The 19,013-nt window shown below is 41.9% G+C and overlaps 1 protein-coding gene across 2 annotated transcripts in view; it reads left to right on the top strand.

Annotated features, from left to right (window-relative positions):
• The window catches only part of stxbp5a (syntaxin binding protein 5a (tomosyn)), an 88,641-nt gene that overhangs the window by 20,013 nt on the left and 49,615 nt on the right, over window positions 1-19,013 (top strand). For both annotated transcript variants that reach the window (XM_056405216.1, XM_056405217.1), the window contains 2 exons: window positions 14,918-14,999; window positions 16,463-16,563. In XM_056405216.1, the coding sequence (XP_056261191.1) occupies window positions 14,918-14,999; window positions 16,463-16,563 (183 nt within the window). The remainder of the gene's footprint in view (window positions 1-14,917; window positions 15,000-16,462; window positions 16,564-19,013) is intronic.

The following is a 19,013-nucleotide window of genomic DNA, read 5'->3' as shown; positions in this document are numbered from 1 at the left end:
AGTGCTGTTGTTTAATCAAGTGCACGGTATGTATGTCTGTGTGAACATGTACTTCTTTTTATTAATCCTACCATTCAGACAGAATATCTTCCAACCTTAAATTACTTAATCCAATCTACTGCATCACTCACATTAATCCACAGTCACTGTGTTTCTCTGCTATCCAGCCAGTCTGCTTCCCTGCTGTTCTGTTCTGTGTGTTCATGAGTTGGAATAATTTCCATTATTACAGCACAATAGTCTGATATTTATATTTTCAATATCTAAAGCAGATGTGCTATGATTAATACTAATCGAACTCATGACAGGATATGTTATAGTCCCTGTGCAAGTCTGAAAAGGTCTTTAAAAGTGTTAAAATTTCTCTCATGCACTCTCATACTCATCTACTCACCCATCCTTTCCTGTCCTGGTAAGTGTCAGGGTTTTAATACATTTATTACCAGGTGTTTTCATCAGCTAGTGTGGCTTAAAACTGGAAAAACATATGTTTTTGTTCGACAAGCTGAGCACAAATATTAGTTTTCCATTAAATCTGATCTGGTATAGATATTTATCCTCAGACAGTGATTTGTGATGATTTTGGTGAACCTTTGACCTTGCAGTCTAGCGCCAGTACATAATATGAAAATCTGAAGGCTAACATATATTAGCATCAGCTTTCACTGAGCAGAATAAAAGCCTGATGTACTCCAAAATGGGCCTGGACACAACAGAAGAGTGGACAACAGTCATCGCTCACGGTTCTGTTACTACACTGGGCAGCTGCGTAGGCTAACATGTTCACCCGTGCAGTTGGTGCCTTCAGTCTGCAATGTTGCACCGAATGCCAATGTTTTTTTTTTTTTGTGTCACTTCTGTTTTTATGTGTGTGTATTTTTGTTTGCACTTTTCTGAAGTGTGTCTTTCTGGAAACCTGTAGATGCATAGTGCCAACCCAGGAAACCCTCAACCTTTGTCCTCAAGTTGAAGGACATCTTCCCTGCAGACTGTGCCACCCTGATGCCCTCAGTGCGTGCGTGCGTGTGTGTGTGTATCAGATCAGAATGGAGAAAAAAAAAAAAATTCAGATGCTTCACAAAGTGCAACAAAGCAGCTCTCCAATTTCTCTGTGTCTATGTGTGTGTGTGTGTGTGCGCATGCTAGTCAGCTCGTAGCCTCCAGTTCAGTGCTGGAGATACTTGGCCTTCTGTCTCATATTAATCAAAGAGCAAAGGACAGCACTCCGATTAATATTTTATATGCTGCATGACACTTTTGGCACGATGCCATTCTCCAGTGTGCTACTGGCAAAGTGACAACCATACAATGTACCGACGGTGTGTATAATTAGTCGTAAAGCAGACACAACAGAACTCATGCCAGCAGGGAGTGCTGTATAGATAACTCAATCCATCAGTCCTAATCAATCTATAGATGCCAGCATTATTGGTCTTTAAAGTCACCGCAGTGGCAGTGTGATTATGTGATTTCTTCCTTTATTTTATTAAGAACGTACATACAGAAATCAACACCTCAGTATGTTGCTTTTTTTATGTGAGTCCGTCTCAAGCTTATGTTTCATCTGACCTCTCTAACTGTGCCATCATTTCATTTGACTTTGTGTGTGTTTGAGTTACAAATAAGGAACAAATTCTGCCCTGACAGTCTATGACCAATGATTTCTTTGTTCAAAAGTCAATTTCTTACATACACACACACACACACACACACACACACACATACACCCGTTTCTGAGATGTGAGTATACAGTCAGTGAAGTGTTACTGGATGGCTGGCAATATACTGACTCTTGCTGTGCTGGCAGCGCACAGGTACCTGTCCTTGAAAGCAGGACCTGGCTCTGCACTGGTTGGCACAGTGAAATGTGTTAGAGGCCAGCAGTGGCTAATCTCCCGTGGTCCTACCTTTGAAAAGATTTGTTTGATATCAGTGCCAGAGCTTGTGTGTGTGTGTGTGTGTGTGTGTGTGTGCATTTGTGTCAGGAGGGAGGAGGGAACAAGTGAGCAGACCCACACACGCACACACATTGCTTAGGGATAGTGTTGGGAAAATGGTGAGGATAGCTTCAGGAAGAGGCTTAATGGCTGTTTTGGTTTGTTATAGTGTTGTCAGTTTTGTAAATGGTGTACCGTTCATTTTAATTCTCCGGTTATCTAACCAGCTACACCTGCTGATGTACAGTACAGTACAGTGCAGTACAGTACCTGGCGCTGTTCTAATTAGATCAATGGAAGTATTTGATAAGAAAGCTCCTCGGCTGGGATGCATTTCATTGCCTTTGGAGCTTGTATTAAAACAAAGACACATAATCTCACAGTGTGAATGTGTTAAAGGTTAATATGGCATTAAGTTACATTCTAATAAAACATTTTCCTCCCTACCACTTTGAGAGGGTAATGCATAAAACCATCTAAATGCATATGCTGGCTCTCATTCGCCGCATCCATTATTCATAGACAGGAGGAAACCCAGTCACAGACTTTTAGACCTGCAGTTGCTGGTGTCTTTCTCCTCATCTCGATTTCCTTCTTTTTCTCTCGCATTTCTCTCTGTATATAGCAAAACCATTTTTCTCCTTAAATTATTCGCCCCCTTGTCATTTTAAATGTCCACTTTGGTGTTTGTCTTTGAAACTGTTGTACCCCCCCCGTCGTTTCCATCAGTGCTTAATTTCTCAGTTGTGTAAGGCAGACATTGATCATAACTGGGTGGAGGATGAAAGCCTTGCCAGTCAGAGAAAAATTATTATATTATTATTTTATATTATATAATTATATAATGCCTCCTCACTCGGCCCATCCACTGTATCCAATAATAAGCATGTAACACTGTAAAACATTATGTTTAAATGGTAAAATTGATCAGATGTTGAGGAGAGTTTGGTTCCTCCTCCTCTCTGTGGCCTTGCTGGCTTTAGATATCCTACTGTTTGGAATATCTTTATGGCTTGAACACTCTGTTTTAATCGGGAAAATGTTCAGTATGCGCAATCTGAAGACAGCGGCATGCTTAATGTGCGAGGCGGGAAAGAGCAATGAGCTATGTGTGCGAAGGAAGTATCCCTTTGGAGAGCTGCCGGTGATGTGGTTCATATTTCATTTATATCGTAGATTTTGCTCGTTACATAAGAAATTCGAGGATTATACACAGACGGAAAACCATGCCAAACTGCACTTACATTTGGAAGCTTTTTATTTTAATATAAATTAATGCCTTCTCTAGATAGACGACACCAAATGAATGCTAATGTTGCTCTGTATATACTGGTTGTGTAATAAGCCAATCTGTGTGAACATAGTTGATTTAAAAAGGTGGTAATCTGTCAGTGTTTTGTTCACAGCTTGTTAAATTGCGAGACAATCAGTTAATGCAGGTTTATCATTAAACAGCCAAACGTAAGAGATGTCTGATTGCCAGTGCTACAGTAGTGACAGAGCCTCCAACACCAGTGAGCCTCCACATTTTAACACCTATAGTCAATATGTTTAGACCCATCATTTAAACTTAACTCACTTTTTTTTCTAAGTTCTTTTTATGGCATATGATGGATGGTAAACATTGAAAAGCAAGAGAAGCAAGGGGAAGTAGCGCAGGTGGGATTTAATCTGAGGCCAGCAGGTGAACCTCTGGCTCCAGAGGCGACAGATTGAACCAACTGACTCTCCTTTGCTACGTGATAGATGATATCTGTTATGGTTTCCAGTGCAGTACCAATATGTCCGGTTGTACTGCCAACTCGTGAAGTTCTTTCCTCTGTGGTCTGAATGTTACTCACACACACACACACACACACACACACACACACCCCACGCTCACAGCTGTTAGAGTCACTGGACGTAGTAGATGAAGCTTGAAACTACAGCAGAGTTGGTTATTACTGAGGGCAGATATGTAGATGTAGAGGAGTTCCAACAAATCCTCCAAATCGAGCGATCATAAAAGATATTGGTTCCTACCCTCGGATTGGAGCCATTGGCATATTTTACTGAATAAACCCCCAACTGGTGGCAGGACAAACATTGATTCCACTGTTAAACTGTTAAAAAATAGACGTTTGGTTAGGTTTATGCAGAAAAACGACATGGGAAAAGATTATGGGCTAAGATGATCTTTGTTGTCATAGTTACAATAATAACCGCATAAGGTTATGGTTTAGGTTAAGGTCATGCTTAAAAGGAATAACATTGAAGATTGAACTGAACAGTGGTCTCCTGTGTTTAAGTCCACAGTTTTGTTGACCCAGCCGTCCACCCCGACCTCCTTCCCACCCGCTTCGTGCTGCTCTGTAGCGTCACCTGTCTTCCTCGTTTGCTCCCATCATAATTACCACAGCCACAAGAGGGCTTTGTCACATGAATGTTAAAATGTAGTTTCGGGGCTTTTGCTGATAAGGCCGATGCTCTCTCACGGGACCGCTAAATGTTGCTTACCACTAAAATGTCACATTGAGTTGTAATAAAAAACGACCTATGTGGTTGTTTTTAAAAAAAAAAAAAAATTAGTCTCCAGAGTTCATGCTATAATTGGCCAAGTGGGGTCCTGAGTGCTGGTGTGTTAGAAGCAGACAGAGACGGTGTCCTTGTACTCGTCCACAGGGCCAGGACTCATGTTTAATACATTATCACCTTGTACCCAGCTGATTATGCGCGCTATGTGAGATACGCAGCAATTCACACAAAACCAGTGTGAACTCGACTCGCCCGAATCCAAAAAGATCATTTACTATAATTTGGCATTAAATTGTCCGCTAGGCTTGTTTCCTGTGAGAAACACTGCACATTGCTACTTCTAAATGGATAAAATCTTAATCCTTCTTTTCAGCATCAACTCAGGACAGGACACGATAACATTAAAGTCACTTTCTAAGCAGAAACTGCAGGGCCCACACCCCCACTCGCAGAGACATTCTTGTGCTTCACTGTTGTGTTCGGCAGCATCGCCTGTTGGAACATAATCCTTTAACTGGCTTTGCATCGCTATCACAACAAGAGAATTTATGATTTCTGTTAAGCCGCTGTCTGTCACACATTTTGACAGCTGCAGTCACGGACTGTAGGTAAAAAAAAGTCACGTCTTTCTTTCTCTTCGAGATTTTCAGGGTATAGAAATGTCCAGGTTTGTCACACTAAATGAATGTTCTTGTATTTCTCTTTTGCATTGACACAGTATCTCTCCCTCTGTAGTGACTTCATTCACTTGTCTCTATTTCTTCTGTCGCACTCTTTCCTCCTCCCGTCTCTTTCAATTTCACCTCTTCCCCCCATTTTTTTCCCCCGACATCTCATTTCATCTCATTTTCGCTGCTATGCTACGCATGCTTTTGCAGGAGATTTTGGCCACAAGCTGTTCTGCTGACTCTACATTTGTTCCCTCATAGTTTACCCCTTTACTCTCCCCCGCTTCCCTCCTATCTCATCCTCGCTCCTTCTCTGCTCCCACCCCTCCCTCACCCTTTTCTTGCCTTCATTCCCTACAGCCAGTGAATTTCCAAACCCCTTTCCCCGCTTTTGTTCCGCTCCTTCTCCCTCCTCCCTCCCCTCCCCTCCCCTCTGTCTCATCTCTTTTCAGATATTTGCCTCGGAGTGGCCGTACAGTAGCTCAGTGCTGAGTTGTCCTGCTAAAATTAAATGATGTCCTGGGTTATTAACACCCTACTACTGGGCAGAGCTGGCCATGCTCCAGGAACCAACAATCCACATTATCCCTACAGCATAGGGAGGTTACAATTTTTACTGTGCATCACCACTGTGCCTACCTTGCCTGTGCTGGCTCCGACCCAGACTAATTCACAGACAATATTTCTTAATAGAGTTGTGATTCTAGTACAGTAATTCACTATAATCTTCACATGTCAGTGAGGGAGACTTTAAGCTCTCAAGAGGATAGTGGCTAGTTTATTTCTGTGTATGATTCTTACACTACAGTCTCTGATTCTAATATTTGTATTCCACATTACTCAGTGTCATTAAAATTAAAATCATGCATTTCACATTCTATAGAGACATAGAAACCAGGGAGGAGTCATCATTCGGCCCCTTATCAGCCCTCTACCTGCATCTCCAAGCGCGCCTCATGTGTTATTTTTTTTTTTACGTGAATGTGGATTACCACAACGTTGAACTGTGCACCTCTGCAAATGGCCATTGTCAAGAATGTCATGTAGATGAATCTTTGGGAGAGCGAATGTATGTGTGTGTGTGTGTGTGTGTGTGTGTGTGTGTGTGTGTGTGTGTGTGTGTGCGTGCGTGCGTGCGTGCGTGCGTGCGTGCGTGCGTGCGTGTGTGTGTGTGTGTGTAAATGTTTTCCAAGGTGAGTGTGTGGAAGCTGAGGCAGCGACAAATACTCAGCGGCCCCATTGCAGTTTAATTGTTTGCCTGCATAATAAATCAAATGTGTCAAGGGAGATTATTTATACAAGGACTGTGTTAAACAAATGAATCACCAATTTGCTCAACTCTAGCTTTTTCTTGGTTGTGTGTACTATCGCTGTGTGTTGGTGCCTGTGGGTTGCGCTTGTGTGTTATTTGCTCGCATTTCAGTATGATTGCATGACTTTTTTTTTTTTTTTTCATGTGTGACTCCAGCGTGAGTCTCATACCCTCCTTGTGCTCTCTCTGTCATTGATGTATCTTGGTGCTACTTGAATGCTCCAGCAGAGGAAGAGGAAAGGAAAACAAATGAACAAGAACAAGTCGCAGGGCCCCTTTAGAGCTACAATGTGTACATTTCGAAAGCTCAGAGGGTGAAGACCTGTGTCCAGAGAGCTGCTTTTGCTTGCAGTGTGCAGCAGAACCTTGGTGGGATGCTAGTCACTGTTCCTGCTGTTGCTAAGCGACAGCTGAAAACCCGGTTTAAGGCACTTTTTTTTTTTGTTCAAGTTGAGTCGTTTTCAAATTTCACTGACCGGTGTGCTGCTCAGTGAAAAAAAATGCTCTGACTTCGTTGTCCAGTGTATTTTTTTTTTTTTTTTTCCCCATAAACCAAGAAAACCATGTCAGCATTGTCAAGAGACGTCCCTGGTGGACACGCAGGATATGCTTTCAACCCTACACTGCTGTAATGACAGAAAAAGATGCAGTAATGCCTCTAGAGATATGTTCAAATGTAGGTTTTGTGGCAAACACTGTAAGGATGTATGGAGGCTGTAATGTCTGAGAAAAATAATTGATTAATTGATACATTAAAAAGCATTTAGAGCATAATTTTCACATTAAATGATGCACTTCAAAAAGCTATTATTGGAGAAGGGAAAAAAACTAAAAAAACATCAGCAGATGTGCCAAGTCAGGGTTGGTGACAAAATGCTGACTTAAGAAAGGTAAAGTGCCTGGTAATAGCTGAGTGCTGGCCACAGTGCAGGGCTGGATCGTGGCCTGGAGGAACGGAGAAGCAGCTCCCTCAGCAGCCTTTAAATGTGATGCAAACAGCCGCAGGCAGCCAGAGGGAGGGCAGGTGATGGGTGACATGGGAGCGTTCAGGCAGGTTGAGGTCAATGGGAGCTGCAGCATTATGGATGATTTGCAGGATATCAACTCCAAATGGAAGCTGAGTAATGTGTGTTGTGATGGGGGGGGGGGGGGTGTCTTTGCAAGATTGCTGCTTCTCAAGGCTTATTGCTGTGTTTTTTCCTTGATTTGTTGTTGTCAAGGCATTCTTATTTTTCCGCTAGCCTCCTTATTTTTATCCTCCCTTTCTGTCTTTCATTTCTTTTACTGCTATTTTTGCTGTGCCTTTCTTCTGCTCCCTCTGTTCTTCCTCGCAAATTCCGTCTCCTCATTCCTGTCTCTGGGTCCGGTGCAGAACAGCCTGTGCCCCGTGGCCCCGCCCCACTCTCTGGCAGGGTGATGTATAAGTGGCTAGCTTTGACGTCACTTCAGGCCTAACGTCATAGCAACCCAGTGCTCCCAGGCTTGCTCTTTCTGGTGCTTTCTCTCAGTGCCTCTCCCTTATTCTGTCTCCTCTTTATCCTCCATTAATCACCTCTTCCTCTTTTACTATCTCTTTCTCTGTGATATCTCCTCTGTTTTACTGTTTCCCCTTCTCCACATCCATTTCTTTATCTTGTCCATCATTTTTCATTGCTCTGGCTCACATTAAGACACACTCTTGCCTCTCTTCGTTGTCCACCCTCTGTCTTGTTCTCAACCCTCTGGAGCTTTCTATTTTTGTCTAAAGCTGCATCCTCTCCTTCATTTTTCTATTTATTCAGCTCACAGACATACAAACATACAGAGACATGACATGTTTGAGCTAAGCTGACAGGCAGCAAAACCAACCCTTCTCTCATGTGAAATACAGGCTCTTCCCTATTCAATTGCCCTTATCAAGATCAACTCTATTCCTGGACAACACGGTTTCATAAAACCTGCAGTTTCCCACTGTATCCAGCCAATTCTCTCTATGACAACTTGCTGATGCTTTGTCAGTGCCCAGTGACTCACCTTTGTTTGTCAGGAAAAGTTGCCTGTGGCTTTGACTGAAAGAAGCAGTGGAAAAGTGAATGATCAGTCAACTTTGACTTCCAGAATAGCTCGGGAAAATTTCATCGGACTTGACAAGATGTGAAGCTGACCCACTTTCTGCATTCGCTCTCCGTCCTCCTCTTTCTTCCTGTCTTCCTGTCTCGCTCCTATCGCTGCCTGCAGTCAGTCTGTCCACTTATAGCGTCGGTGCGTTGTGGTGAGAGGGGGCGCGGGCCGAGATGCAGACCTCGCTTGGTTAAAATGGGATGAGGATCGCTCTTGTCAGCAACTGTGACACTTCTCCTACTGAGCCTGTCCCGTGTGGATGGAGCTGAGGCACTTTGGAGTAACTTTGGGTCGTGTTTGTTAAAATGCTGGAAAAAATGTGACGATGGCAACTGGGATGTCCAGGAACTTTTCTTGTAAAGTGATGAGTTAAGATTCAGGAAGGGCCATGTTTGCTGGCATTTGAAGTGCTAAGAAGATATTGATGGAGCCCTTTTGTTCATTACTTTGATATCACTTGTCAATCACAGTGTGACCAGTAATGGGACATCTTTCTGTTGCCATTTACTTATCTTCTTTGTCAACAACTTCTTCTGCTCCAGGTGGACCAAAATGTTTTCTCCCAAGGAAATATTGTTGCATTCAGTTACATATAAGCTAATGCACCTTCACATTAAGAATATGATCCTGTTTATTATAGGCACTTTGTGTCTTCCGCTGTCTTTCTTTATGTAATCCCGTGAAATATTTTGTTAATGTTTTTTTCCCGTGTCAAAAGCCAATGATGTGAAAACAACCCACAGAAAAAGAAATTATGTTATTTCCCACTCTGGCGTGAAATCGAGGTGAAGACACACTGCCAGAGGAAACATGTATTTTACAGGGAACACATTTTGACACAGCAGTGGTAAACAGCTAACCAGTGCCGGAGGTTCACAAAAACAAATGTAAAAGCTTCCATGCACCGGGTTAAGATTGAATTACCATCAGATATTGAGAGCAACAGAAGGGGCATTTAAATAAATAACACAGTGTGTTACTTATAAGATGGAGTTGTCCTTTTTCTGATGACACTTCATAATAATGAACATTTTTAAACTCATTTACAAAACATTTATGTACATTTATAAGGTCCATATATAATTTGCTGACACTCGTCAAACCGTAACAAGTATTAATTAATGACTCATTTGTGAACTCTTAAATAATTGGTTATGTAAATTAAATGTTTAACAATGACTTTTGCCATATTTTCTAATAATAACATTTTAAATCTCTCAACAAGGTAAACTTGAACATTCAGGCTGACTCAATCAGTGTGGGCTGTTGAGATAAAACTTCCTGCTTGCTCCTACTAATTTGTGAGAAACTTTTTGGTAAAGGTTGTCCACAAATTAATTTAACTTTTAAGAGGCATTTGTACTCCTGAATAATTTACCTTACAGGCAGTAGACGAATTATCAATTGTCAAGTTTCCATTCAAATGTAGTGCAAATTTTAACTAAATTTCCAGAAAAACTGCAAAAGAAATTTCAAATGTTTGCGCGCTTCTAGTAGGTGCCACTGAACTGCCGCCATTATCCATTAAAGCTGAAGAGGAAACAAAGAGATGACGCAAGTGATCTCAATTTTCTTGTGTTTTTATGACTCTGCACCTTCGACAGCTGTTGGCAGAGGCATTATTTTTTTGGGTTGTCTGTCCGTCCGTCCATCCCATTCTTGTGAACTTGATATCTCATGAAACACCTGGAGGGAATGTCTGTCAATTTTTTTAAATGTTTAACAATGAAATCAAGCTTCCTCCTTATGTGATGTGTGACCTCTGTCTGTACTAATGTCTTAATTCAAAGCATATAAATGTAAAGAGAGTTGTAGTAAACTCCTGCTCGGTATTCCTAAGTTCTTGTAGTGGAATTCAGTCTATGGCCCAATTCTTTGCACGCTACTTTATGCACTGAGGCTTAGTCTTCTCACACTGGATTCAATGTCTTCTTGTGACCTGCTGCATTTTTATGGTAATTATTATGGCAACATTCACTTGAAACACATGACCAAATGCCAGTGTTTCCCTCTTTGATGGTGTGAATTTATTTTGCCGGATTGTTTTTTATGATCACGTCCGTGTCGACGTGTATCTGCGCTTCATGATAATATGCTTGTGGCACGGCTTGCCTGTCTTCAGAGAGAAGGCAGTATGAGCAGTTTAAAAAAGCACAACCTTAAATCCTTTCCTCTCGCTTTCTGAGGCCCTGGAAGATTTGGTTGCCAGGCAACATTAGGAAAGAGTTTCAATTAAGTCACTTTGAGTTATATGGACTGCACTGTCGCCGGGCTCACACCATCCTGGCTAACACCGCACACCTGAAGGTTACATATTAAGAGGATGCTCTACAACTTTCTGTGCGCAAGGTGGGGACTCCTCTTAATGCTCAGCCATAGACTGAGACAGATTTAGCTGCTGCTGACATAATGTCCGTGAAAAAAATCAGGCATAAGATAAAATGTATACAAACAAGTAGCCAGCTCCACTGATCATGTGCAATCAATGATTAAATTGGCACTCAAAAGTGGTAGACTATTTTTTTGTGTTTTGGCGAGCAGCAATGACATAAAATCACTTTCTCTCTCCTCAGTTTTATCCCTCTGAGCTTGGGAACATAAAAAAAAAACCCCCGTAAAGCTTTTAGTCGTACCATATAGTACAACATGATCCTCATTAAATGAGCTGATCTGAGCGTGCTCTTTCTTACTTGCACAATTTGACCTACATGGACATCAGTGTCCCTCCACAACTCGGTAACAGTTTAGCCAACAGCAGTATCCTGGAGGATGGCGGCCATACTAGGTCAAGTGGAGAGAGCATCAGGGTCCTCTGTCCTCATCCACTGGCCCTGACAGTGATTTGGTGCGCGCTGATGAGCTTTTTTGCCTCTCTCTTAAAGTCAGAATACTTTTTGTTTTTTTTTATTTCTGCCAGTGAATGAAGCTCTAAGCTTTGACCGTTCAGTGCAGCAGTGACCTCCTGTTACTCTACATGTTTCACGTTGTTTGAGACACAACTGCTGAGATCTCCAAAAAAAAAAAAAAAAAAAATCACTACTCTTCAGAACTTCCTCGGTATGGATCTATTTGGGTTTTTTCAACTTCATGCTGTGATTTATTGTGAGTAACTCTGGTGTCTTGTGTGTGGTATTTGATAAGAAAAAAAACAAAACAAATACGAGCCTTTAGCTTTTGCTTTCTCTTTCTACCCCTCTGTTCAGTTTATTTTAGCTTTCTTGGAATTTTCCAAGAAGGTTTCTTCATTTTTCCTCTCTTGTGTCTCAATGACTGTCCATTCACACTGTTATTTCCAAGTGGTCGGATTGTTTGTATGTGTTCAGGCATCATTTACCCGCCTGCTTTAGTTACTGTGGTAACACTCCAGGCATACATATACTAACTGTTGGAGTGTATTTGCAGTGTGGAAGCAGAACTGCAAGCTGCAGGCTCCATGAGGAGTGTGCATCCTTTCAACAAAGTCAGATATGGAGGATGGTGATATATGCACATTTGAGGAGAAGCTAAATGATCCTCTATTGGTGTCCAGGATAAAGTTGTATTTGGAATAAAAATATTAGTTTTGTTAGTGAGAGGCAGATATAGGCCTTATTATGGTGCATAGTTGAACCTTTGGCACAGGGTTGCTTCCCCTTCCATATAGATTTTGAGACCAGTGAGGAAACTTTATCCCAATAATGTAAAGGTGAAGACAAAGAGGACTGCAGATTTTCAGGCCTATGGATCCCATGCAGTGTTTGTTTAAGAGAAGGTTACACCTCCATCGCTCGCAGGGGGTCTAAGTTGGAGGGAGATAGATCTTAAGCGCTTGAGGGTTTGCTGGTGAACATATGAAGTTTCAAGATTATCCACATAACCATGGCTACTGACTCAGATGTCATATAGAGGAAGATACTGATCATCACTGACTGACTTGGTGGTGCCCACTCGGTGTCATAGTTAAGGTCTTCTTAATCCCCCTGGCGGCTTACCGGCTGAGATCCAGTGGAGCTGGTGGATTCTCTGTGGTCAGAGGCATCATGGCTCAGAGCTGTAGTCCTTTAATTGCCTGTCCAGGAGGGGGAGGGCAAAGCTTAATCCACCTGAAGAGTTGAGGGGCAGCTTTGCAGGGAGCACAGAGACTACTGTACCATGCTGATATCTGACTGGAGGGGGAACCAGCATGTGCTGTGTGAAACGATAGCAGTTTCAGACTGAACCCCTTTCTGATAAAAGCTGCTTGGATTGAGGACCATGAGTTTCTCAGACTTTTACAAGATCCAGGGCTTTAATTATCACCTCTAGAGTGATTTACAGCAAAGATTATTTATTCACTATTGTGAATTTGCAATTTAAGATTGCTGAACATGTTGTGTTCTCGTTTGAATGAATGCGAGGCCAATATTCACTCTGTTTTTAGCTCTGTTTTAAACTCCACCAACTCCTTTGGGAAATATCTGGCTCTTTAGCTGCTAAATACTCCAATATGTTCCCAGCTAGTGTCTGTCCAATGTTTGGGACTGGGCAGATTGTTTTTTTTTTCTTCATGAAAACAGCTGCAAATGATGCTGATGAGAAGAATGAACCAAAACCAGAAGTTGGAAGCTGGAAAACCAACACAGTGAGCTGAAATACGCCAAAATGCTGCAGAGTCACGTGATGAAATCCTCTGTGGGTTCGCCACTACAAGTGACCCGTGATATTTAAACATAGTCGTTTGATCCATTGTCTACATAACAATATTGATTATTATAGCAGCTGTCAGCACAGCCCTGACCGTGCTTTCACACAACACCTTGCTGTCAAATACACATGAAATACGAGCACTGAAATTATATCGTAGCAAATGAGTACATTGTGAAGAATAAGGAAATGCATTTATAGTGTGTGTTTACTTAGAAACATCATTGTGTATTCCATCCGAAAGGTAAAATGAACGTACAGAATGAGACACCCATTTGGCCACTAGGAAACAAGGTGCGTGGTGCCGGGTCTGTCGATGCGGCGGCTTTATTCATCGGGATGGTCACAACACACCTCAGGAATGATTACATGCATTACAGCTTAATAAATTACACCTGTGCCTGTCTGGGGGCTGAAGGCGCAGTTTGCACCGTGGGAGAGGAGGACTTGATTGTTGGTGCTTGAATGAGATTCTTAGCTGAGCGCAGCTCGTTCCGTTGTCGCTGTTGCTCCCATTGTCGTTATCAACATTCGTCTGCTTAACGGTTCATTAATGAAACGTACGTCTCTCTCCATCTGTCTCTCTCTCTCATGCGAGACTATATTTCTGTGGGTGTGTGTGTGTGTGTGTGTGTGTGTGTAAATGCATGAAATATCTTACATTGCCTGATCAATCTGTATTCATAAGAAGCTGCATGTCTCAAACTGTGTTTTAGTTGGATAGCTCTGCAGGCAATTTACAGTACCTGGTATCTCTCTCTCTCACACACACACACACACACACACACACACACCACACACACACACACACACACACACACACACACACACACACACACACTAATGATGAGCAATAGTATCATCCCTGGGGTGTTATGCCTCTGTGTGCCCTCTGTATGAAACCCCCCCCACCACCACCTCCTTAATCCTGAGAGTCATGGGATAAGTGAATGGATATAATCAGTAAGCTCACCCATTCACTCTCCCCAGGAAGAGAAGCTCGTTATTCTCTGCCAGTCCTTTCTCCTTTCCCTCTTCCTTCTTTTTTTTCCCAGCCTTCATCCTTCCACCCCTCTGTGCCTGTTCTCTCTCTCTTCTGCTTCTCCGTTTCACTGAATCCTCTCTCGCTCTCTCCCTCACAAGCACTTTCCACCGTCTAACATGCTACTATTTCTGCATAACAGCAGTCATCTACATGGTTCAGTATGTAGTAGTCATTATGAACACCTGGATTGCATGCAGTGTTTGGTAAGTGGCTCCTAAGTGCCTTTATTCTAAGAACATATTCTCAGAACGTTTCCTGGTAAAACCAAGCTCTATGGTGTAAAACTCGGGGGGGGGGGGGGGGGGGTGCACGTAATGAGGTGTTGCATAATTATAATATTTTAAAGAAAGTAATGTGATTCACAGCAATGCGGAGACCTTTCCTTGTTGTAGGGGATGAATTCATTTAAGCTTTGTGAGCAGACCATAAAAATGTCACTGTGGATATTCCATTTTCCTTCACAGTAGGTAACTAAGTAACAGATGTCATGACCTTTGAATCAGGTGTAGCGAGGAACAAATGACCTTCAAATGCTTAGGCACTTATTCCCGGCGCCATATTTATTTAAAAAAAAAAAAGTTGCAGTACATACTGGGCTGTCTGCACAAACACAAACACACAGTACTGACGATAAATTCCTTGGGTGGTGCTGCATGTTCCTTGACAGAGATCGTTTCAGGTTTGGTCGTCCGGGTGTGGAGTGTTACTGTCAGCACGAGAGTGGAGCTGCCGTCATCCAGCTACAGTTTCTCATCAACGAGGTAAGTTATAAAATACTCACACTGCTCAATTACGCCACTGATGCGTCTGTACTCACCCGTTAGGCTAGTGCTGTCTTACAAAGACAAGTAACTCCGCGGGTAATAGTGTTACTGAAAAAAAAATTATATTATTATCCTGCCCAAGTATTCTACTTTAGTCTCTTAAAAAAGACTTAGGGGCTGATTCATGAATGTTCATCCCTGGTAATCGCATTTCACCCCTAAAATGTGAAAAAAAAAGGGTCCCTCTGTGTGCCATTGGGAGTAAGGGTTGATGAATGATTTTACTGGAAGTGTGAAACATCTAACTTGTCTTATCTGCTCATCTCCCTTTTCACATGGTGAACTGTCCTCTTCCTTGTAAACTGTCTAGAGTAGAATCAGTCATCATTGCTTGTGCTTAAACATCATTAAATATAGATGCTGAGAACTTTTAACATTTAATTAAATGAAAAAAAAAGTTCCTCAAACCGAGAAACTGAAGAAAAGGGTGCTCAAACTTTGATATTTTATTTGCATCAGTATTATGACAGAACCAAGAAATCCAGAACAGTCATTCACCATATTACTGACATTTTGATACTTTCATATGAATTAATTTGATATATTCATAAACAGTGTGCGTTTGGGATTTCTTGGTTCTTTCACAGTAATAGAGCTTTTGATCCAATGGACTACATATTGGCAGCAGTGTTGAAAGTGTCAAAAAAGGACTCTGCGTGGAATCTGTGTTGTGTAACTGCTGTAACGGTTCTTTGCATCCATCCTTTTAAAACTGCAGAAAATCACAGACATGAGTCAACCCACAGCCCAGCCCTTATTAAACAATTGCTCAGCTTAAATAGACACTTCTGCCTCATATGTCACATTAACCCACGGGCCACAATAAAAAATTCGAAAGCGTTTTGTTGAGTGTCGATTGACAAGCTAGAAACATGTATTGCATACCTACAGCACTTTCTGATTCATATTGAAAAAAGCATGAGTTTGATTTACTTCATATTTATGAGAAATGCAGTATTTCACACACACACACACACACACACACACACACACACACACAACACACACACACACACACACACACACACATACACACACACTGATTCGTGTGTGTGTCAGCGTCTGTGTGACTGTGACTCAGCAGCTCAAACAAACCCTGAGGAAGATGGAGAAGATTTTTAGTGCCTCCTACATGCACACATACACTCATATACATCTTATGAATCATCATCGTTACCTGGGAGAAAGCTGACTGATTTGAAATCAGCTTGAGTTTCTGGGGAATGAAGTCTGACTCATGCATGCAACACTCAAAGATAAAATGTCTGTGGATGTGTCTATGAAAATCTCTACATGTAATTCAATGATGATTCCTGTGTTTTGTTAATAGCTTTTTTTTTTTTTTTTTTTTTTTTAATATTCTTTGAATATAAGATGAAGTGTCTCTTCTGTTATGACAGGGAGCGCTGGTGAGTGCTCTGGCTGATGACAGTGTCCACCTGTGGAACCTGAGGCAGAAGAGACCAGCCATCCTTCACTCCCTCAAGTTCAACAGAGAGAGGTAAGATGTTCACACGCAATACTGCGAATGATGTGAAAGTCTGCAGAGTCGACGTGTCCATCTTGCTGCCGCACTGTTTTCTCTCAGTTTCTCCTCTCCCTCCTCAATTAGGCCGTCACACTCGCTCTGGTGCAACAGGCGCAGTGGCAGGGGCAGTGTCACAGTTTGCCGCCTGTGTGAACTGTTGCATTTCGCTGACTGTTGTACTGTATGCAAACAGACGGCATTTCATTTGGCAAAACACGCGCCTCCAAAACTGTGCACAGGGCAAAGGAGGTGACAGAGAGGCTGATGCTCTCTCTCTCTCTCTCTCTCTCTCTCTCTGTGTTTCTCTCCCCGCTGGCCTCTAACTAAACGCTCATTATTTGGGTCACTTACTCTGCCTTTGAGGCTTTCCCATCACTGGGGCACAGGTGTGAAGCTACCCAAACACCTGAAGGTTTACGGCGGGTCACACACAAGCACAAACAGAACGTAAGCATAAACACACACAAGCAGTTAATATACACAGATGCCCACACTTCAGGATGGTGATTGAATCGTTAGGCTTTTAGGATCCATTTTACAGATAATTTGACATGTTTTACAGGTAATTTAACAATTTTTAGTGTATGAAGTACAAACTGTGTGTACTTTATATCATTACTTATCATGTTTTAAGTTATATCATCACTAACCCTAACCCTGTCCAGCATGCTAAGGTCATCAACTTATAGAGACTTGCTTGTGATAAGTTTCTCATCAGACTGAACACTTTGTTGTGTTATTATCACGCACTAATCTACATCACACCAGGGACCATTTTCAAAACTCCTCTTGGTTGTATATGAAGCTCAACCCAACATCCAAGAACTGATATTTGGCTGATAAGCCAAAGGCATCAGAAGTTATTTTACAAGCAAATATACATCCTGAACAAGATAAGGATTCCTTCTTACATTTAAAAATTCACATTCACATTTTCTCAGATTGTAAATGTCAGTCGGTCCTTGAAGGCACCACCAACTGCTTGCATCCTCAGTATTACATAACAATAACATAATTTTGCAATAATTAAACAAATAATTAAAGGTTGCAAAATGTTAATCATGGCATGGTTAAATGTGAAAAACAGCTGACTGTAAGGAGTTACTTCAAGCTAAACCCAAACTGTATGCTTTCAAAAGGCCATGTTGGTACAGTATGTAACAAACTGTGCAATACAAGTTATCTGCTGCTACTTTTTGTATTTTGTATCTTGTATATGTAGTATTTAATTGTACATATTATATTTTATTTTATTATATTATTTATCTTCTCTTAAGTATTTGGTTCTTGTCATTTGGCAATCTGTTTTTCTTTTTTGTACTGTCCACTTTGCTGCTGTGATGCTGCAAATTCCCCACTGCGGTACTAATAAATGAATATCTTAGCTTATCTTATCTCTTAAACACAAACATGCAAAACAACCATGACATTATGAAGCATTATGAAGCAGAATCACCTCACCTCAAGAAAGCTGGTGTCCCCTGTCTCCTCCAGTCACCAATGCAGTGATTACCCATCAGAGCCAATCATATCACTGGCCAGTGATCTGTCACTCTGAAAAGTGGTGAACGGGTTAAATGTCAGAGCCAATGATCTGAGACAACACTGATGTTATGGACAGGTGCCCAGCAGCGCCTTTTGGGGTGGGTGGGGGGTGGGTGGGGGGGTGTTCTTGTGGAGGCGCTTGACCGCCTCTGACATTTAGAAAGCACCACCATCCAACGCAACAACGCTGAGACACAATATCATAGGGGAGCAGAGTTACTGCATCTCAAGAGATGAGGAGATGGGGAGGAGAAGGCTTGAGATATTTGGAAGAGGAGAAGGAGCAGAAGAAAGCCAACCTAAAGCAGTGGGAGGAACACAAAATGAGGCTTGTGAGGAAGAAGATAAAGAAGGGAAATGATAGTAAGGGAAATTAATGAAATGAAAAATGAGAGAGTAAAAAAGGGTAAGAGGAAAGAGAAGGATGAGCAAGAGTAGGGCCATTCTTCATTTCCTGGTTAAAAATTCAAGAGGCCGAATTCTGGCTTTCACTCCTCATCCATACATAATGTGTAAGGACTGGACGATTAGAGGAGGAAAGGCAAATACTCGAGCCTCATGAGTGAGACAGCCTCACTAGTTGATCTCTGCATTAGACATCAGTCTGGCTGTTCGACCCCTCACAACAATTTTATCTGAGGGCTTTGCTGTCTCGCAGAGTAGCAGTGACTCGCCTCTGCTTTCTGTATTCATGTAACAGCTTGGAATCACTCAACTTAGTAATGACAACACATTTGCATCTATTCCATCAGGTTTTTTCATTTCCTCTCCCTTCCCAAAGACATACAGCTCACGAAAACTGGAACTTAACTCCCTATGAATGTGAATCTGTCAACTATACGTATTAAGTACAACACGTACCAGCTGCATCTCATTTG

Source organism: Seriola aureovittata, chromosome 19, assembly GCF_021018895.1.
Source record: "Seriola aureovittata isolate HTS-2021-v1 ecotype China chromosome 19, ASM2101889v1, whole genome shotgun sequence".
Lineage (NCBI taxonomy): Eukaryota > Metazoa > Chordata > Actinopteri > Carangiformes > Carangidae > Seriola > Seriola aureovittata.
The sequence above is the reverse complement of the archived record's forward strand: the minus strand, read 5'-3'. Positions and strand labels throughout refer to the sequence as shown.